Source organism: Nyctibius grandis, chromosome W (genome assembly GCF_013368605.1).
Source record: "Nyctibius grandis isolate bNycGra1 chromosome W, bNycGra1.pri, whole genome shotgun sequence".
NCBI classification, from domain to species: domain Eukaryota; kingdom Metazoa; phylum Chordata; class Aves; order Nyctibiiformes; family Nyctibiidae; genus Nyctibius; species Nyctibius grandis.
Genome location: NC_090694.1, coordinates 4,828,112 through 4,850,715, shown reverse-complemented (window position 1 = coordinate 4,850,715; position 22,604 = coordinate 4,828,112). Strand labels below are relative to the sequence as shown.

The following is a 22,604-nucleotide window of genomic DNA, read 5'->3' as shown; positions in this document are numbered from 1 at the left end:
CGGTGCATCCCTTGAAGACAGCAAAAGAATCAGTATAGATATAGACAGGAGAGGAAGATTGAGCCTCATGTTGGAAAACACTCCAAACCGCAACTAATTCACCCACTTGTGCACTACCTTCACCTTCTGTTATGATTTTCTCATCAGTCTGGGCTTGTAAGGCAGCGGCCCGATATTTCCACACTTTTCCCTCACGTTTGGCTGAGGCATCAGTAAACCAGGCATTCAGTAATTGTTTGGAAAAAGGAGGCGCTACTTGTATGACAGGAGGTGGGAGGTTATTCTCACGACTTGGAGAGAATTCCTCCTGTATAGCTAATTTTTTAGGTGTGCCTTCTGTTACATTAAAGATACCACAATAATGTTCAATTTGTGCATACCATTTCCGCACAGATGCTCGTTGTGCCACCCCGTCAGGGGGTGGGGTCCCTGCTAAAATTGGTTTTATTACCTTAAAGGGGCCTCTGAGAATGATTGGTTGCTGGCGAATGGTGCGCTCGGCCTCTCGTAGCGCTAAGCTTACCACAAATAATCCCTTTTCCCATACTGTATAACGTTTCTCTGCGTCTTTAAAACTACGAGAATAAAAGCCAACAGGTCTCGGGGGTCCCTCTGGTCCCTTTTGCCAGAAGTGAAGTGATAGTCCAGATTCAGCAAACCCCCATTCAATTTGGATGGGATCGGTAGGATGAATTGGACCTAAGGCTTGGTGACTAGAAGCCTCAAATATCAGTAGTTGTAAAGCTTCCTCGTGGACAGGGGTCCACTCCCAAGAGACACCTTTCCGTAACAAATTATGCAACGGCCTAGCTATTATGGAAAAATCAGGGATATGTTTTCGCCAAAATACCAAAGTTCCTAGTGCTTGCTGCAGTTCTCGTTTTGAGGTAGGTAATTTTACCTGGTCTAAGGCTAGCAGAGTATCATCTGGAATGCACATGGTTCCTCCTTTCCACCAGATTCCCAGAAATTTAACTTCATTTGCAGGCAATTGAACCTTTTCAGGTGGAACTTGCAATCCCAACCCTTCCAGGTGTGCGATAATTGCTGATTGCATCCTGCCCACAGATTCAATTTGGTCTCCCCCTATTAGCACATCATCAATGTATTGATAAGTTTTGACATTCTCTTCCAGAGGGATTTGTTCCAACTCCCTGGCCAGGGCATGGTGTGCCAGAGTTGGGGAGTGTTTAAACCCTTGAGGTAACCTTGTAAATGTATATTGCTGTCCTTCCCAAGTGAAGGCAAAGCGAGCCTGATCCTCTGGTTGGAGAGGAACCATGAAAAACATATCTTTAACATCAATAGTTGCCAAAATAGGGTGGGCTTGCTCCTGAATGGTACTAATGAGTTCAGCAATGTTAGGCACAGCAGCAGTTAGGGGTCCTGTATTGGCATTCAATCGACGATAATCAATCGTCAGTCGCCATTTTCCATTTGGTTTTCGTACTGGCCATACCGGAGAGTTGTAAGGCGAGTGCGTGGGAACTATAATTCCTTGTTCCCGCAATTCTGTCAAAACAAGGGCTATGCCCTCTCTGGCTCCCAGGGGTAGAGAATATGGTTTCACATTAGTCACTGCAGATGGGGGAAGGGGAGGGGCTGGAATCAGGAGTCTCAAATTTAGTTTGGCAACTCCAAATATCCAGTTACCTCCCTTATTGTCTGTCCACTTACGGCCCTTTAAGACATCCATTCCCAATAGATTTGAAGGGAATTCTCCCATTACCATTTCTACAGTAATCGGTGTGTCTTCCCCAGGGAGTCTGAGAGAGGTTCGCACTAACGTCTGTGCCTTAACATTCCCGAATGCATCTGACACCATCAGGGATTTTTTTGAAGGTTTTAGTCCACATCGATGGGCATCATCCTCCTGTATAGCAGAGATTTGAGCACCAGTGTCCACTACAAAAGGAATAGGTATTTGTTTAGGTCCCACCACACAATATGAAATCAAATCACCTCGAGGGGTGAGGGTGAGCTGTCTAATGTGCATCCACCCTTCGCCCATCCGCTCACGAGAGATGGGCGAAGGAACTAGTTTTCCTCCCTTCTGGGGGAAGATTTAAAAACTACCTCCTGCTCCACCCAAGGTGGGGCAGAGGGAATCTCGCACCTTCCCCCAGGGACACTAGCTGGTGGTTTTTCTGGTGGTTTAATCACCCATCCCTCATCAGTGGTAATTACTTTCGTGCCTCTCTCTGACCACCCTAGTACCATTTTCTCCAACTGTTCTGTATTAAGCCCATTCATACACTTCAGGGGTATTCCCTTATGTTTTCCTATCAACCACAATGCTTTCCTGTGAGATATAGTATCTTTCTTTGAATTCACCGGGTTCGGGGGAGAGGGCCTTGTTGGAGGAAACTTCGCCTCCGCACGCCTCACAGTTTTAGATTCCGATTTCACGGGACCATATTTTCGCCCATAGTTAATCAATTCTTGAGCTACTTCCCCCCAAGTCCACACCTTCTGTTCTGGGGTACGGCGATCCGGGGTTAAAACTCCAGTTAAAGCAGCTGTCACCCGTGCACTCTGAGGGGTATTTCTGATAGTACCTTGCAATTGAATTCCTAAGGGTTTCAATGAATCAGGCAAACCTCTAACCAGGGGAGTCATCCTCTCAGGATCTACTGGTATCATCATTGGGGATTCCTGCCTAAGCTTCAATTCCCGATCATACATCATTTGCAAACAAGCCGCCTTGTGCACATTCTCCACAAGCTGATCCACCGAGCCTGTAAGCGCAAGAGGATCTCCCCTCTCCAAGGGATTCAAACCTCCAGCCCAATAAGCTGCTCGCTGAGTGAGAGACCAAGGGGCTCTATTATCACCAGTAGTCAAAAACACTCCAGGTCCCCAATATCCCTCAGCTTCTCTTTCACTCAACAGAATCTGATCACCACCAGTCAACGACACTCTCCACACATACTCTGTCTCAGACTCCTTTGGACTGCGTGAAAAATCCCTTTTCAACTTAGCCAATTCAGCTGCTGTGTACGGCACCTCCTTAGTAACCATCTTAGGATTATGGTCCTCACTATCCTCATAAGCATATTCGACCTTAACCAGCGGTCGAAGGGGTTGCGTAGGACCCTGCGGTAAATCACATCGTGTCCCCGCTTCCTCTGGTTCCCCCTTGCGGTACAAACCATCCCCTTTGTGATCATCACCAGGGGACGGGGCTGCATCAGCTGCCTGTGCACGACTCTGTCGCCCTCTGCAGTCACAAGCACGTAAGTTCTCCACAAAAGCCTCCTGCAAACACCTTACGTTCTCCCGCTCATTCTCTACTTCATCCTGCAGAGTTTTAACCCTTTCCTCCAATTCACAGTTTCTTTCCTCTAAAGTTACCAACCGATCTTGCAACAACCGCACCAAAAGCTCTTTTGCCTGCGGCGTCTGTGCCGAGTCCTCCAACTCCTGCTCTTGCGTTACATCAAATGCACTCAGAATTGCACCCATCCTCTCTAGGTTATTGATACCTTCTGAAAACTCAAGGATCCTGCCGACTACGCCAATTTATAAATGTCGGGTTCCGGATTTAAGGTCCGCCTCTAAAGCAAATCTAGAAATAAAATGCAGACAGCCGCCCCCCGTCCGCTCCCCCCGAGAGAGAGAGAGGGAGAGAGAGAGACCCGCCTAATTAGTCAAAAAAGGAGCAAATCTAGAAATAAAATGCAGACAATCCCCGTCCCCTGCTCCCCGAGAGAGAGAGAGAGAGAGAGACCCGCCTAATTAGTAATTCCAGTGCAGCCCACGTGCGGCGTGCCTGGTTCAATGCAGACAGCCCGCGCGCAGGGCCCGCCAAAAATATAAATAATTCCAGTGCAGCCCACGTGCGGCGTGCCTGGTTCAATGCGAACACCCGGTATGCTTAACCTGCCTGCAGGTAAAGCACCCCCAAAAAATCCTGACCCGAAATATTAAAGATTCGTGATCCTTGAGTTCAGACAAAGCACAACCGAGGCACGGTATCAACAAACTTGGCTCTGACTTTATTAGGTCCAACACTGAGGCAACTCAATATTCAAGGAAAAGAAAGAGAGAGAGATAAAAGAAAGAAAGAAACAGAGAAAACAGTTGAAAGAGAAAGAAAAAGAAAATATTCACCACCCTGAGATCCAGCGGTGTCCCGCTTCCTACTTGGAAGATGGCGGTGAGGGTCCCACGTGTTGAAGTGATCCAGCCTCTTTTATAGAGTTTTTCGGCAGAGTCATGTGACTGGGAGCCGTCAGTCAACAGTTCGCACCAATCACAGGTCCGAAGGCGGGACATGTCCGGTTCCTGCGCCGTAGGATTGGTCCCTTGCCAGGCTGTCACCGGAGACACGCATCCGGAGGCGGGTGGAGGGCGGGCGCCTAGCTTATTGCGCCATCCCACGTTGCCAGGCTCAGGCATTCCAGGCAGCCGCCATAAGATGTCGCCCGAGCACGTGGTTTACGATTTCTGAGACAATGCTCAAAAGGAAGGGCCAGATTCCCACAGCCCCCAACCCTGGCTACCCCCTGGACAGGGCTGGTGAGATGGCATATGCAGGGTGCCATGCATGACCTGGGTGTCTGGATGAGGGCAGGTTTGTTTTCCAGCCAGAGGCATGCTCTGGATGGCTGCGATAGCAGTGCCAGGATGCTGGCAAGGAGGAGGAGCAGTGGGGAGGACTCGCTGAGGCCAGTATAGGGAGTGGGACTGTACCTGGGGTGCTGGGACCCTGGAGCGGAGCTGCATGTGTGGGTGCCCTCAGTGCAGGAGTGGAGAGATGGGCACAATTAAGGGAAGGAGAAATAAAGCCCTTCGGGGAGATGGTTCATCTGGCCTATCTTAGTCACTGCTGGTGGAGACAAATCATGCTCTAGGCTGCTCTTTTCCCAGGGTGGGCATTCAGTCTTGTACTGCTTTGCTGCTGTGCTTCCTTGTCTACCCCATGCAGTTGCACTATGGGGTCAGGGTGGGCAGGGGCACAGGTGTCCTGGTTTGGCCTAAACCGGGCCAATTTTCCTTTCAGTGATTTTTACTTTCAGCTAAGTCTCCTCTAAGTAACTGCACTTTCTGAAACTAACTGCATGTTTTGCAGACACTGTCTGCTTCCAGGACTGATAACGCTCGAAGTTTGTAGTTATCACTGAGGCACCGGTAGGGATGTTGTGCAGTAAGGCTCTTGCTGTACTTAGTCTTAGAGAAACCAAGGTCACTGCTGAATTCCTCACTGCTTACGAGTGAAGAGCCGAAGGGGGGTCGCAGCTGCAGGGGGGAGCGGACGGGGCAGGTGACCCAAAATTGACCAACGAGGGTATTCCATCCCATACACGTCATTCTCAGTATAAAGCGGGGGGATCACGAGGGTCTCGCTCTCTTTCTGCTATGGCTGGTGTCCAAAGAGGACTCCGTCTGTTTTCCTGCTGCCCCCGATCCCGATCCGTGCATCCCTGAATCCAGCTCTCGACCGTTGCTAGGCCCAGCCTGGGCCTTCCCGGAGCCTGCCCTGCAGTGCCGGTGGTGACGTGGCTGACTTCAGGGGAGCTCAATCTTGGTTTTGTATATATATTTGTATATATTTGATTATTTCTATTATTGTTATTATACTCTTTTTCATTATTATAGTTTATTAAAACTGTTTTAACTTTCCAACCCGGAAGCCTCTCTCCCTTTTCCCTTTCCCTTTCCCTTTGTGGGGGGAGGGAGGGTTAACAGAGAGCATCTGCCATAGGTTTAATAGCCGGCCCAGCTTTAAACCGTGACAACAGGACATCCTGCCCATCCTCCCTCCTTCTGCAGAGCTGGATCCCCAAGCACTGCCACAAACCCTGTGAAAAACCCTGCCCACACCAGTCCCACAGTCACATCCCTGACACTCATGTAGTCAGTGGTGCCATTTAAATATCCTGGGCAGGACAGATTCTGATTGCTTTTATTATCAAGATAATCCACCCCTCTGATTTCAAGAGACCTCCTGCAGGTTTGTCCTAATATTGCCAAAAGAAAAGCTTAATCCATAGGTGCAGAAAAGTCTGCCTCTTGCTTTCGTCAAGCAGCGGATAATGAACCAGGTTTTTCTGCAACTGAGGAGCTGGTTGTTCTCCGGTGGGAAAGGCTCAACCCCCAAAGCAGTTCCACTTCCATATATAAATAGTTGTTTTCTGTTTTATTGCTATTTGTCCTTGGGAACCTGAACACAGGTCTCAGGGGCAGTAGGAGAAAGGTGATGTGTCTGCTGCCCAGGTTACCCTTTTCCCAAACATTGCCTCAGACTGCCTCAGAGTGCATGTCAAAAACAAGCCACGTTGTTGGCCCAGAAGCCCCTTTTACAAGTCCCTTCACTTTTAAAAGGAATAAAGCAGAGGAAAAGCCCGGAGCATGAACGCTGAAGCCAGACTCCCTGTCCAGAAGCCAGTCAAGGAGCCCATTTCTTGTCGGGTATCCGGGTGAACCCAAGGAATGCAAGTAGGAATGGGGATACCCTACAAAAAAGGTGAGGATGGTTTGCTCTCCATGATAAGACATCCCCAAAATAAACCAGGTATGTCAAAGGATGGGATCCCATCAAGGCAGGGCCTAATGATCTGGGAGAAGGGTCTGAGGGACAGAAATAGCAAGAAGTGGGGGACATTGTCCCATAGACTCGAACTCAGAGGAGCCTGAGGTCCATTTTCAGAAGTGGGCCGAGTCCTTTAGAAACCACAGAATCACAGAATCACAGAATGTTAGGGATTGGAAGGGACCTCGAAAGATCATCTAGTCCAATCCCCCTGCCGGGGCAGGATTGCCTAGACCATATCACACAGGAACGCGTCCAGGTGGGTTTTGAATGTCTCCAGAGAAGGAGACTCCACAACCTCTCTGGGCAGCCTGTTCCAGTGTTCGGTCACCCTCACCGTAAAGAAGTTTTTCCTCATATTTATGTGGAACCTCCTGTGTTCCAGCTTGCACCCATTGCCCCTTGTCCTGTCAAGGGATGTCACTGAGAAGAGCCTGGCTCCATCCTCATGACACTTGCCCTTTACATATTTATAAACATTAATGAGGTCACCCCTCAGTCTCCTCTTCTCCAAGCTAAAGAGACCCAGCTCCCTCAGCCTCTCCTCATAAGGGAGATGTTCCACTCCCTTAATCATCTTCGTGGCTCTGCGCTGGACTCTCTCTAGCAGTTCCCTGTCCTTCTTGAACTGAGGGGCCCAGAACTGCACACAATATTCCAGATGCGGCCTCACCAGGGCAGAGTAGAGGGGGAGGAGAACCTCTCTCGACCTGCTAACCACATCCCTTCTAATACACCCCAGGATGCCATTGGCCTTCTTGGCCACAAGGGCACATTGCTGGCTCATGGTCATCCTGCTGTCCACTAGGACCCCCAGGTCCCTTTCCCCTACGCTGCTCTCCAACAGGTCTGTCCCCAACTTGTACTGGTACATGGGGTTGTTCTTGCCCAGATGCAGGACTCGACACTTGCCCTTGTTATATTTCATTAAATTTCTCCCCGCCCAACTCTCCAGCCTGTCTACGTCTCTCTGAATGGCTGCGCATCCTTCCGGTGTGTCAGCTACTCCTCCCAGTTTGGTGTCATCAGAGAACTTGCTGACAGTGCACTCTATTCCCTCATCCAAGTCATTAATGAATATATTGAATAGTACTGGTCCCAGTACCGACCCTTGAGGGACTCTGCTAGACACAGGCCTCCAACTGGACTCTGTCCCATTGACCACCACTCTCTGGCTTCTTTCCTTCAGCCAGTTCACAATCCACCTCACTGCCCGATCATCCAGACCACACTTCCTCAGTTTAGCTGCGAGGATGCCGTGGGAGACCGTGTCAAACGCTTTACTGTCAAACCAATGCCCTTCATTTTCTCCCCCTGAAAAACATGTTTTCACAGGAAGGAAATGTTGATTTCTGGCCCAATTTAGCATCTCTCAGTTCAAACACACTGTTGTTGTTCTCCAGTTCATCTGCAGGTGCCCTCAGCTGCAGTGCTCAGACCTGGACACATCTCAGACAAAGCAGAATTTCAGCTTTCCATGGCTCACATTAAACATCCAACATTAATGCATCCCAGGAGGTGAGCTGCCCTTTTTGCTAAACCATCACACTATTGACTCATGCTAAGTTAGTGATCCATCTCAACCCACTGATCCTTTCCTGCCATCCTGCTCCCCCGTCTACGCATTCATGCATTCATTTATCCCTCCAAAATGTGGCACCTTGTGCTCTCTTTACTAAATTTCATCTGGCTGATTCCAGACACTCCCTCCAATCCATCCCCGTCATTTTGAATTCTGAGGCTGTCCTCCAAAGTTCTTGCAGCACCTTCATTAATACACAGCCCTGGACTTATTTAGCAGATGCTGATATCAAAATGCATAGGATTATTTCCAGTTAGCAAAGAAGTGTATCTCTTTAGCCAGCAGGAATGGGTTTTTTTTGGAAATGCCTTGAAAAAAACCTTCAATTGCTATCAGTCGCACTGACAAAAATCCAGCATAATAACTATTGACTCTAGCACAGATACTTCAAATTTATTCTAGTAAATATCTGAGAGCAGAGTCAGGCCCATTCTTGTCATGTACTCAGCGGTCGGTCATAGCATTAGTCTACGAAATGCCCACAATAGATGGAGTTATTTTATCCTTTTTCCCCAGTGAGGGATAACTATTATTTCTTTTTTCTTTTTCATTCCTGTCCAAGCTGTTTGCAGGAAAGCTCTCTGAAATTAAAAACAACAACAACAACAAAAAAACAGAAAAAAAAAAAAAGAACCCAGAGCTCTGGAGATGTCACTTTGTAAATCGCAATCAGCTGCTGCTCGGAAAAATGAGGCTGTTGAAAGAGCCAAGCTCAGTCTGGGTGCACTCAATGAGATAAAACATGCTTTAGGACATCTCTTGTTACATTGCAGCAGTTTCTAAACTTGTTTCTTTTATTAATATGGAGATGTTCATGGCAAACATGCCAGCAGTGCCCAAGCAATGACTCTCAGTGTTTGGTGCCCTGCCTCAAGTCTGCAGAAGATAAGATTTTGCTGAAATGGTGATAGCTGAAGGCAGAGAGGAAGAGGGACCAGCTGAGGAGTGGTACGGGAGGGTTCATGCTCTGGAGGACCCCAGGTCAGCACCAAGGTTTGCTGACACTGGCCCTCTTTTGCCAGTATTTCGGTGTTCACTGAAGACGCAGCAGCTGCTCAGCTCAGGGGCTTCCTGAGCAAGATGTAATTCCCATGTAACTATGAACCTCTCTTTTCTATAAAATTGTCTAGTCTTCCCTGCAGTCAGGATGAGCTCTTAGCATCTGTGATAAGGATGCTGAACATCCACTGCCTGTTGCAGGAAGGGCTACTTGTTTGCTTTGAAACCTAGCTCTACCTAGCTTCATCCAATGGACCCTATTCCTCATACCAGAAGAGACACCTTGACCATCTGATTCATGTCTTGAATTTATGAGGAATTCCCTTACCCCCCTCTCACCCCCTGAGAGCTTGTCCATCCTTGTTAGAAACCACAGGTAGGGATCAGTCCATCACACTTATCTCGCAGGCTGGTGTTCCTGTAACTAGTGGCAGTAGAAAGGCTCTCACTGGGAACCGGGTGTGAGAGACTGAAACGTAAAGCGATTGTCTCAAAGTTTGCTTGTGTGCGCCGGCTTGACTGATAAGACCTCAGAACTGTGGAATCCACAAGCTTGTTGATGCAGCACACCACTCTTCTGCTTATCAGTCGCCGACCATTGTCCGGGCTGAGCAAGCAGCCCACCAAGAACATCCTGTTTACTCCGAGTGATAAGCAAGGCCTAAGATGTGTAAATAGCGCATGAGATGTATGTGCATATGCAAAACTGTAGCCACACCGTTGTCAAGACACCGTTGTCAAGATGACGAAACCCACTCCCTTACCTACATGGTATAAAGGAAGACCACCCCCCGACACACGGTGCCGGACCATCACCAGAAGACTGAACACCGAAGACAAACAGAGGACCTGTGGGATGCCGCTGGATCCTGGGTGGTGACTATCCTATCCTTGCTATACTGTCCGTAATCTCAGTCTATTTTTCCTTCTTGGTTTCTTTTCTGTGTCTTTCCTCCTCTTTCACAAAATATTGTTATCCACTTATCATTCTCCAAGTAAACATAGCCAACTGTGAATCAATACCGTGCCTCGTTTGTGCTTTATCTTTGTCTCAAGGATCAACTAAGAACCCTTTCATAGGGGAGGGGAATCCTTTGCTGCTCCCAAGTGCACCGGGAGGGAAAGGGGGGGGGAAATTATTTTTAGGGGGCTCTAACCCATACGGGTGGGGCTGACTGTGAAGTTTTTAGGGGGCTCTGACCCGTGCCGGCTGGGCGGGGCTGACCAAGGAGAGCTGCGATCTGATCAATCGTAGCTGGTGAACCCCCCCCTCTGGTGGAACCTTATCAGTTCTTGACAGCTGGGTTAATTAGCCAGATTCAAGAAGCAGCAGGCATCAGCCAATGAAACCAAGGGGAGTGCATGCCCTGGAGCATGGAGTTACGCATAAGGGAGGCCAGAGCCTGGCTTGGCTGCTCAGGCACATGGTCAGCATTGGCTTGGGAGCAGGAGCGGGGACTCCCCTGTGCTACACGGTCCCCAGCTCATACCCTCTGCCTGCACAGCATCAGGGATAAACCAGGCCAGGGAGAGGTGAGCTGGCTTGGCTGAGCAGCCCATGGGGCACTGAGTGAAAAGGAGGACAGGGAAAATGGGAAAAGAAAATCCAGGTGGTGAAGTGTGGACACCATGACCAGAGCTACGGGAGGCAAAGGCCAGGGAAACTGGGTGAGGCTTTCCACCAAGCAGTGCCAAGTAACAACCTGGAGCACATCAGCCCACCCATCTTCACAGCACCAATCCAATGGGACCCAGGTGAGAGCTGGTCCATGTGCCGCACCAGCCAAGGAGCATTTATAGTCACCTGTGATTGGTATCCCCTGCTGCCAACCCCTGGAACCTGTCTGTTCCCTTAGTGTCAAATGACACACCCATGCTTGAGTAAGGGATAGGGAGGCAGGAAGGCTAGGGCTGTAGCTTTGCAAGATGCCAATGGTAAACACCGTCCTCCCACTGTGCCAAGTTCCTCAAGCGTGGACAAACCCACCCTGGATCCCACTGTTCAGCCCCACACACCAGCCAGCTCTCCTCGCCACATGCTGGGGCAGGAGACCCACACCATGCATCAGCCACGGGATATGAGTGTCTTCATTTAGCCTGCACCCGAGGCTAAACAATAACCAGTTGTTCTCTCACCCAATGTCCCTTCCCTGACCAAGGAAGGGAATTGAGAAAAGGAGAGAGACTCATGGGTTAAACTTAAACAGATTTAATAAAATAAAGAAACCAATATCAATGCTAACACAAAACACACAAAATTATACTTAGCCCACAGAGTTGCAGCAAGTTGCTCCAGGAATAGCAATCATTAAGAATGAGAAAGAGGGAGAAGAGAAGAGCCTGGGTCAGCTGCCCTGGATTTAACTGCTAATGGCCTTGATCACCATGGCTGGCCACAAACTGAAACAAAAATCTAACGGAAACTTGATTCTATAAATTTTATCCCCAGGAAACCAGGACAGAGTGTTTCAGGGCTGGAGAGGGATCTCTAATTCTGCAGGCTGGACCAGAGGGACACCAGTGGAGCTGTCACTGCTTGCAAGGACAGGAGTTGCATGGCAGGCACCCACACTCCTCTCCCACTTGCTGCACAGCCTTCCCCAGCTCGCTTGCCTCTTTTTCTCCCTTTCTAACAGTGCCCAAGCGCAAAGGGGAGGGGGTCTCCCCCCAACATGCACTCCAGAGAGCTCTTTTCATTCTGCACTTAAAAGGGAAAGAAGAAAAGCCAGAGCGAACCTGTCTCGCTCATAATCTGCTGCACAAATGCCAGCTCTCAGCAACTGATAGCAAATGCTCCCAGAGGGCTGTTTTCATTTCATAATATTTATCGGGTTGCTTTATTGTCAGAATCATTACAGTTCAATATACTACATGAATTTTATGCCAGCTACGCTTAGTTTGTCTTGTTTTTAGCACTCCACATGCCTTATGTGGGGCCATGGTCGCACCTGGGTTGGGACTGCTCCTTACACGGGGTCCTCTGTGCGACATGGGGCAAGTTACCACCTCTCTCTGGGTCTCTGTTCTTCCTAACCCCAGGATAAACCATGGCTTGTTGAGCTAGCTGTAGGCTCCCAGGGCAGGGATGCTCTCTGCATGTACAGCATCTCTCATAAATGAGTCCTGATCTTGGTTGACCCACTGGATGTGAAGCAATCGAAGCAACAGAGCCCAAAACATAAAGGAGCTGTGAAATGGTCGCAAGGGAACTGTGGGGGAGGGAGTGATGGGAGAAGGTGGGAATGGGGTTAGAGAAGGGATTACAAGCAGTGGCCAGAGTTAAACATAACCTCTCCTGTGGGCAAAAGTCCTGGAGAGAGGGGCTAGGATGGGAATTGGGCCAGACTAACCATTAAGTGGAGGAGCTGCTGCACTCCTTGTGATGCGGATGCTCTGCAAATAGTCACTGGTGCAAACTCAGGGCTTGACTGCCCCCAACTTCCAGGTGGTTGTGTTACTGGAAAACAGTAACCAAGAAAACTCTCTAAACCAAATGACAGTTTCGAAAGCCGACATTGGTTTATTGCAACACTGGGTGCATGGGGGATCTCTCCTCCTAGCATGCACACCCAGGGACAAAAGCATACTCATTATATACATTATAGAAAACTGAATATTCATACAATTGCCAAGAAAAGCCCACCTATTCCAAGAAACCTTATGCATATGCTAATATATTATGCAATTGTCTTTGCGCATGCTTACTAAATTGGGGAAGGGGTCTTGGGTGGGCTCTGGTGGTCTCTAGTGGTTGTAATCCCCTCATAGTGATGCTGTCTGCTGTATAACCCCGCTTCTGCGCAAGGGTAGTCGAGGCCTTTTTGTTGACACATGCAGGTGGCTCCAAGGAGAAGATACTGTTCTGATTCTTACAGGATTTATCTCTACTCCTGGCGCCAGAGCTGTGAATCAAGTCATTTAAGACACTACAAAGATGTTGTTCACAGTCTTGCTTATCTCTGGCCCTTCTTTGTAATTAGTGAGGAATTTAACAGAGACCTTGGATTCTCTAAGACTAAGCGCAAGCAAGAATCAGTGATGACTATAACTCGAAGTCTTATCAGTCCCAGAGGTAGACCCTGTCTTCAAAACATGCCGTTAGCTTCAGAACGTGCTGTTATTTTAGCTGAAAGGAAAATTGCTGAAAGAAAAGTTGATTCTGTCTAAAGGTTATACAGAGTAGGCCTTTTAGGGCCTACTTTGACGCTTACTTTTACTAAACCCTCTGGTATCAGTTGGGGACAGCTCAGTAGCTTCCCTGGGGACAAAGTCTCTCCTGGGCATTGCCTGAGGCTGGACCCAGCAGGGACGTCAGAAGGAGCAGAGCGGAATGAAATTCCAGGGCTTTCCCTGCCGACACAGGCAGGATGCAGGAACAGCCACAAGACCACGGATAAAATGCAAAGAGCAAATTTATTCCCGTTATCTCGCAAACCAGGGGATCTCCGAAGCAGCACCCGGGGCAAAGGCACGCAAGCGGGGACGCAGGCACCGCGGAGCTTGGTTCCTGCTAGACAGAGAGTGAGAGATTCCGGGCCTGCTGCTTTCACCTGTATATTAGGGGTTTCTTGCAGGCGGCAGTTTTCCACTGCGCTTTGATCTTTCTCACAGCAGGGCAAGAATCTCAGGCATGAACAATTAGGTGCTCTGAGTCTTATCACAGGCCTATGTTATCTGAATGCAGATGTTCTACTTGTCCAGCACACGAGACTAAACAACAGTTCCTAGTATGATATATGTGTTTTTCGACACCTCAGGTGCAAGTCACTTGAGCATGTTTACAATCCTCCTTGCCAATCTTCCGTTATATTCCCACATTCCACCCCCTCGCTCAAGAGACCGCTTCTCCTGGGGAGTATGAAGCTGGACGTGTACATTTGGGCTTGCGGGGTATAGAACAGAGTAATATACAGAGGCACACAATAAATACATATAGGAAAACTAATAAACATATATATCTATAGAATAATATTGTAAATCAAGTGTCCCAGTCATCCTGCCAGGGAATGAAACCACTCAGCCAGCCAGGCACCATCAGTAGATTGTTCCATTGGTTGCTATAAGTCCTGGAGATGTTGAATGTTGTCCTCTGTGCTGGCTGATTCATCAGTGATGTTGAGGTTGCATTTATGGTGTTGGAGGAGGAAATAGTCCATTGTCAAACAATGTTGTAATGTTCATTGGCATACAGTCGTTACCTACTCAGAAAAAATAGCAAAGGAAAAACATTAATATCACAATCACTTAGCATAATATAATTGTATAATACAGCTACTGTGAGTAAGCAGTGATTGTGTGTGTCCCGGGGCGGGGGAGGCCACAGCCGTTTGCAGCTCGTTGGGGAGGGCGCTGACTCTCTCCCAGTGCACAAGGCAAGGAAGGCGCCAAGAAACTCTGAACCAGGAGGTGTCACCAGGAGGTAGTTACCAGCTCAGTGAAAGAACAATGGTCTCCACCCGGCAGAAGAAGACCAAAATGGATGTGGGAACCCAGACAGAGCTCCCACAGAAGGAGGCAATTGTGCAGGTCGCAGGCTGCAGGGAATGCCACAGCGTCTCCCTGGTGACAGGGGGCTGTGTGCGCTGTGAGCAGGTAGATGATCTGCTCGGCCGAGCGGCAGAGCTGCAAAGCCAGGTTGAAAGGCTTCAAGCCAAAGTAGAAAGGCTTAGGAGCATTAGGGAGGCTGAAATGGAGATAGACTGGTGGAGCCAGGCTCTGCCTTCCCTGCAACAAAAATGGGAGCACCTGCCAGAGAGCTCCCAGGATCGAGGGGCCCCTGTACTCTGCCCCTCTCAGGTGGAAAACAATAACCTAGAGGAGAGGAGTGAGTGGAGGCAAGTTTATGGCCGTGGCAAAAAGCGAGTGTCCTCCTTGCCTACCTCGCCTCCCCAGGTGCCTCTGAGAAATAGACATGAGGCCCTGGTGGAATACAGCCAGTCCAATGGGGATGTGGTAGAGAGGCAACCTATATCAGAGGTCCCACCTCAGTCAGAAAAACCTGACAGGCATATAGCTACCTCCTCCACAAGGAAGAAGAGAAGAGTTTTAGTGGTTGGAGACTCCTTCCTAAAGGGATCTGAGGGCCCAATATGCAGAGCTGACCCCCATCACAGGGAGGTCTGCAGCCTGCCTGGAGCCCGAATCAGGGATATCACCAGGCAACTCCCCAACCTGGTGAAGGCCACAGACTACTACCCCCTGCTGATCTTCCAGACAGGTGGGGAAGAAGCTGCATCCCGTTGTCTGAGGGGGATGAAGAAAGACTACAAGGCCCTAGGACGGTTGGTGAAAGAGTCTGGGGCACAAGTTGTTTTCTCCTCCCTCCTTCCACTTTCAGGTGATGACGTGGGATGGAATAGTAGGATTCTCTCTATTAATGCCTGGCTACGAGACTGGTGCTACAGGCAGGGCTTTGGGTTCTTTGATAATGCCTGGTTTTATAAGACACCAGACCTGACAGTAACACATGGGAAAGGCTTATGTCATAGGGGCAAAAGGGTTCTGGGACAGGAATTAGCAGGGCTCATTCGGAGAGCTTTAAACTAGATTCGAAGGGGGATGGGGTAGTAGCTGGGCTTGCACCACTGGGGCAACGCTCTAGTGTTGAGGTAGACCAGGAGGCCTCCCATCCCCCTGGGGTGAAATCGGTGTGCTCAGCTCACTCCCTGAAATGCCTGTACACCAATGCACGCAGCATGGGGAATAAACAAGAGGAGTTAGAAATCCATGTTCGGTCGGGGGGCTGTGATCTAGTGGCAATTACTGAGACTTGGTGGGACACCTCGCATGACTGGAATGTGGTCATGGATGGCTATGTCCTGTTCAGGAAAGACAGGCCACTAAGGAGAGGTGGTGGAGTTGCTCTTTATGTGAGTGAGCAGCTAGAATGTATTGAGTTCTGTCCAGGGGCGGATCAGGAGCGAGTTGAGAGTTTGTGGGTGCGAATTAAGGGGCAGGCTGGCAGGGGTGATACTGTTGTGGGTGTCTATTACAGGCCACCGGATCAGGATGAGGAGGCTGATGAGGCCTTCTACAGGCAGCTGAGAGCAGTCTCTCAATTACAGGGCCTGGTTGTCATGGGGGATTTCAACTACCCTGATATTTGCTGGGAGGCCTACTCAGCCAGCCATCCTCAGTCCAGGAGGTTCCTCCAGTGCATTGATGATAACTTTCTGATGCAAATGGTGGATGAGCCAACTAGGAGAGGAGCGCTGCTGGATCTTATCCTCACTAACAAGGAGGGTCTGGTTGAAGAGGTGAAGGTTGAGGGCAGCCTTGGTTGTAGTGACCATGAGATGGTAGAGTTCAGGATCTCATGTGGCAGGACCAGAATAGCTAGCAGAATCACAACCCTGGACTTCAGGAGGGCCAACGTTGGCCTTTTCAAGCAATTGCTAGGGGAAATCCCATGGGACAGGGTACTAGAAGGTAAGGGGGCCCAAGATAGTTGGTTAGCATTCAAGGACTGCTTCTTCCGAGCTCAAGATCAGAGCATCCCAGCAGGTAGGAAGTCAAGAAAGGGTACCAGGAAACCTGCATGGTTAAACAGGGAACTGCTGGGCAAACTCAAGTGGAAGAAGAGAGTGTACAGATCATGGAAGGAGGGGCTGGCCACTTGGGAGGAATATAAGTCTGTTGTCAGAGGATGTAGGGAGGCAACTAGGAAAGCTAAGGCCTCCTTGGAATTCAACCTTGCAAGAGAGGTCAAGGACAACAGAAAGGGCTTCTTCAAATACATTGCAGGTAAAACCAACACTGGAGGCAATGTAGGCCCACTGATGAATGAGGTGGGGGCCCTGGAGACAGAGGATAAAAAGAAGGCGGAGTTACTGAATGCCTTCTTTGCCTCTGTCTATACTGCTGGAGGCTGTCCTGAGGAGCCCCGGACCCCTGAGGCCCCAGAGGAAGTCAGGATAGAGGAGGAGTCTGTCTTGGTTGATGAGGGCTGGGTCAGGGACCAATTAAGCAATCTGGACATCCATAAATCCATGGGCCCTGATGGGATGCACCCACGGGTGCTGAGGGAGCTGGCAGAAGTCATTGCTAGGCCACTCTCCATCATCTTTGCTAAGTCGTGGGCAACGGGAGAGGTGCCTGAGGACTGGAGGAAAGCGAATGTCATTCCAGTCTTCAAAAAGGGCAAGAAGGAGGACCCAGGTAACTATAGACCGGTCAGCCTCACCTCCATCCCCGGAAAGGTAATGGAACAACGTGTCCTTGGTGCTGTCTCTAGGCACATCAAGGATAGGGGGATCATTAGGGGCACTCAGCATGGCTTCACCAAGGGGAAGTCATGCTTAACCAACTTGATAGCCTTTTATGAGGACATAACCCGGTGGATAGATGATGGTAAAGCTGTGGATGTGGTCTCTCTTGATTTCAGTAAAGCGTTTGACACGGTCTCCCACAGCATCCTCGCAGCTAAACTGAGGAAGTGTGGTCTGGATGATCGGATAGTGAGGTGGTGTCACAGTTTAAAGCTGGGCCGGCTATTAACCCGGTGGCAGACGCTCTCTGTTAACCCTCTCCCCCCCCCCACCCTAAGGGAAAGGGAAAAGGGAGAGAGACTTACAGGTTGGAAAGTTAAAACAGTTTTAATAAACTATAGTAATGAAAAAGAGTATAATAAGAATAATAGAAATAATCAAATATATACAAATATATACAAAACCAAGATCGAGAGCTTGGAAATCCTCCTCAGGCAGAGTTGCTCCCCCCAGCACAGGCACAGGGGAAAATGCAATAGCTCCCCCTGCCATCACACCTGCAGGCTTTTAACTGGAGAATTGGCAAAGCTGGTACCAATCAGTGGGAGACAGGAGAGCCCCTCCCTCCTGGGCCCCACCTCCAGGAGGCAGTGGGTTAGTGATAAATAGGAAAGTGAGAATGACGTGTATGGGATGGAATACCTCGTTGGTCAATTCTGGGTCACCTGCCCTGTCTGCTTCTCCCTGCAGGTGCGACCCCCCTTCGGCTCTTCACTCATAAGCAGTGAGGAAGTTAGCAGTGACCTTGGTTTCTCTAAGACTAATTGGCCTGGTTCGGGCCAAACCAGGACAGGTGGATTGTGAACTGGCTGAAGAAGCCAGAGAGTGGTGGTCAATGGGACAGAGTCCAGGTGGAGGCCTGTGTCTAGCAGAGTCCCTCAAGGGTCGGTACTGGGACCAGTTCTATTCAATATATTCATTAATGACTTGGATGAGGGAATAGAGTGCACTGTCAGCAAGTTCGCTGATGACACCAAACTGGGAGGAGTGGCTGACACACCGGAAGGCTGCGCAGCCATTCAGAGAGACCTGGACAGGCTGGAGAGTTGGGCGGGGAGAAATTTAATGAAATATAACAAGGGCAAGTGTAGAGTCCTGCATCTGGGCAAGAACAACCCCATGTACCAGTACAAGTTGGGGGCAGACCTGTTGGAGACCAGCGTAGGGGAAAGGGACCTGGGGGTCCTAGTGGACAGCAGGATGACCATGAGCCAGCAATGTGCCCTTGTAGCCAAGAAGGCCAATGGCATCCTGGGGTGTATTAGAAGGGGTGTGGTTAGCAGGTCGAGAGAGGTTCTCCTCCCCCTCTACTCTGCCCTGGTGAGGCCGCATCTGGAATATTGTGTGCAGTTCTGGGCCCCTCAGTTCAAGAAGGACAGGGAACTGCTAGAGAGAGTCCAGCGCAGAGCCACGAAGATGATTAAGGGAGTGGAACATCTCCCTTATGAGGAGAGGCTGAGGGAGCTGGGTCTCTTTAGCTTGGAGAAGAGGAGACTGAGGGGTGACCTCATTAATGTTTATAAATATGTAAAGGGCAAGTGTCATGAGGATGGAGCCAGGCTCTTCTCAGTGACATCCCTTGACAGGACAAGGGGCAATGGGTACAAGCTGGAACACAGGAGGTTCTGCATAAATATGAGGAAAAACTTCTTTACGGTGAGGGTGACCGAACACTGGAACAGGCTGCCCAGAGAGGTTGTGGAGTCTCCTTCTCTGGAGACATTCAAAACCCACCTGGACGCGTTCCTGTGTGATATGGTCTAGGCAATCCTGCTCCGGCAGGGGGATTGGACTAGATGATCTTTCGAGGTCCCTTCCAATCCCTAACATTCTGTGATTCTGTGATACCGGCATGGTAATGAAACACATAGTTAAAAGATCTGCAACTGTTCATCTTCCCTTAATATAAAAAGCAGATGAGTTAGTTACACAAAAACTAAGTATTTACATGTTGGCCTTGCAGAAATGTATCCAGGGCATGTGCTTTTTTCAGATTGAACTTCAATTCGATGTTGGGTTTGTGACAGCAATAAAACCGTTCCAATGCTATCTCCTCTAGATAAGGTACAGGTAGTCATCGAAGATGCCTGAAATACAAGAACTCGAGAATCCAATATCAACAAAAGATGTAAATGAAGAGGAGAAGTACATGCCAATCTATTCCCAAAAATTGTATGGTGGTACTAGGGCCCTGTATTTTCTTGAATTAATTGCCCAGCCTTGGTTCTTTAAATGCACTTTCAGTGATTCAGCAGCTGCTGCTGTGGAAGACCCTTGGCCTGCAAACAGCTGTGCTTTACTTGGGGAGCACAAGATTTGCTTGGGAACACTGCATTGAGAATTGGTTTTGCTTGCTTTTAAGATAAAGGAGCCGAGACCAGTTCACAGGGCCTTTTGAGGCATGAAAGAAGTAAACGTGTGTTGAAGGTCAGTTCTGAACACAGAGCTGAAAACAGGGAATGTTTGTTGTTATCTTGAACTGCATAGTCCGGCTCCTGCATTACAGCAGTTAAATAGGGTAGTAGAATAACAATAAAAAAAAAAAACCACGTAGGCCTTTCGGCTTCAGGCCCTTGCATCCTCGATCTCAGAGTCTGTGCCGCCTTTTCTGCCCGCAGCAGCTGCAATTTCTTGTTGTGACTCTGCCATAATCAATAGATTATCAATATAATGATAAACAGTAACAGTACCTGACCATAGGGCAACATCAGCTGCTATCATTTGTTGGCAGATGGAGGGACTGTGTTTGTATCCCTGAGGCAAACCTTGGAAAGTATATTGTTTTTGTCGCCAGGTAAAGGCAAACTGGTCTTGGCTTTCTGAAGCAATGGCTAGCGAAAAGAAAGCATTAGCAAGGTCTATCACCACTCTGCAGGGTTGTAAACTTTTGCTGATTTTTTTTTTTTTTATAAGAGTAACCGTGTCTGGTACAGTAACTGCATGGGGTGGGGGGGTGGGGGACTTTATTCAGTTCTCTGTAATATACAGTCATTCTCCAAGTGCCATCTGGTTTGGGTAATTTCCTCCTCCCCCCCTAGAATACGATACTGTTTTTACTGTTATCACCTTGGCAGGCACAGGCAGCACAACAGGATCCCACTTCGGGAATCCACGCAAGACAGTTATAGATCGAATGGCAAATCCTGCTTGCGAAGTTCCAAAGCAGAAGCAACCATTTGAAGTTTCAACTGTTCGTCCTGTCAACACATCAATACCCAAGATACATTCTTTAATTGGGGCAATTAACACAGTCGCAGTAAATGGTGTAGCATTTTCTATTGTTAAGGTCACCTTAGCTTGGAGGTCAGGGGTCAGATTCCCCCCCAATCCACAGATCTGTGATGTGGCATCTTTATTATTAACAATACTATGCAATACAGTAACTTCAGCTCCAGTATTCACCAGAGCTAATACATGTAAACCCCCCCCCACCCCCGCCCCAAGACAGCCACTTTATAGTTCATTTGCCAAGTAGTGTCATGCATTGCGGTGGCAGGAGGGGCAGAGGGTGGGCGCAGAGTTGGTGGTGGGGCTGGGGGTGGTCGGCTTTTTCACGTAAATGCTAACTTTTGCCATTTGCGGAACATTTCTGATGTTGTGATCCCGTCTATTTCTGATCGTGGAATGCCGGCTTGTATAAGATCATCCCACATTTGTTTTCTTGTCACCCGTGCTGTAACCCCCTTTGCTTTTGCCGGCTTTCCTTTATTCACCACCCGAATAGATGGCCCTGAAATTACAGCTCCAATTTCCCTTAAGGTATCTGTTAGGGCGCCTATATTACTCGTAGCATTTGTCACTGATGATATAATGAGGGGCTTTAGTGAGGCAGGCGCTCCTCTCAAGAACTGCATTTTGATACTTCTCGTTACGGGTGTGCTGTCTGGATTAGATCCCGTAACTAACGCATGAGCCATCCCCATCTGCTGCACCAAATTAATACCTTCTTCCAATGTGCACCAGCTTACAAGGGACGACACTAATCCAACAGGTTCTGCATATGCTGTTAAAACTGCTGCACACAACCACTGATACAGCGTAGGTGCAATAATGGCTCGCCCATCAGGGCCCCTGACACTTTGCAGCTGAGCATATCCCCGCTGTATCTGATCATCATGGGCTATAGGGCTTAAAAAATCTTTTTCACCTGCTAATAAATGAATAGATGCAGCCTCACTGTCCCAAGCTTGCAAAATCCATGACAGTATGCCTTCCCCGCTCTTCTGCTGATAGATCTCTAAAAACTCCCTTAATTCTTTCGGAGTGTAAGTACATGTGACCTGCACTCCCCCGTCCGCTCATTCCTGCTGCCCCATCATTTGTATGAGGGGTCGTGCTTCCACCACCTCCCTGCCTTTTAAGTCCAGATCAAATTCAAACTCAATCTCAGAGTCCGAGGATTCACTCTCAATATTTCCATCCCATTCCTCAGGATCCCATGACCGTTTTGCAGTGAGAGCACGAACTTGGGAAATCGAACCCTTACTTTTTCCATATTTATCCCTTCGTTTATTAGCAATACGTGCTACCAACCGCTCTACATTATCTTGCAACTCATAGCATCGCTCTGCTTGAATAGTAATTACTTCTTGCGCAATCACCTTTGCATCCTGTAAAGTCCTGACTTCCTTCTCTAATTCTCTCACTCTACTCCATAATGCAACATTTTCACGGTGAAAAGCTCTAAGACCAGTAGCTAACAACCATCCCAATCTCCCCACTAATTTACGAGAAGAATCTGATGCCCTTTTCCATGGCAACCCGCACACAGCCGTGTCAATTGCTTGGGGTGTCATCGCCACCCTGTCATCTATTTCAAGCCATGCTTCTGGCAGAGCCAGCGTAGCCAGGAAAGTGGCCACGGGGGCCCATTCCTCAGTACTGGGCCATCCCGGAATGCAGGGAGTCACCGACACGGCCTCCCCAGTCCCCGACTTCTTTTTCAGCCATGGCATGGCTGTTCCTGGATCCTGCCAACTACGCCAAAATGTGTGAGCTGACACAGGCAGGACGCAGGAACAGCCACAAGACCACGGATAAAATGCAAAGAGCAAATTTATTCCCGTTATCTCGCAAACCAGGGGATCTCCGAAGCAGCACCCGGGGCAAAGGCACGCAAGCAGGGACGCAGGCACCGCGGAGCTCGGTTCCTGCTAGACAGAGAGTGAGAGATTTCGGGCCTGCTGCTTTCGCCTGTATATTAGGGGTTTCTTGCAGGCGG

General features: G+C 49.0%; 1 protein-coding gene across 1 annotated transcript; it reads right to left on the bottom strand.

Annotated features, from left to right (window-relative positions):
• Positions 1 to 1,845: 1,845 nt before the first annotated feature.
• Positions 1,846 to 22,273, bottom strand: LOC137675650 (uncharacterized). Its single transcript, XM_068421834.1, has 3 exons — positions 22,266 to 22,273; positions 2,117 to 3,076; positions 1,846 to 1,873 (listed from the first exon to the last, which is right to left on the bottom strand). Exons 1-3 carry the CDS (start codon positions 22,271 to 22,273, stop codon positions 1,846 to 1,848), a joined length of 996 nt encoding a protein of 331 aa, XP_068277935.1.
• Positions 22,274 to 22,604: the final 331 nt, after the last annotated feature.

Excerpts from the sequence above, each read along its gene's own strand:
- LOC137675650 (XM_068421834.1), bottom strand. Across the intron at positions 1,874-2,116 it reads GCTAGTGTCCCTGGGGGAAG|GAGGATGATGCCCATCGATG; the intron begins GTGCGAGATTCC and ends TCTGCTATACAG.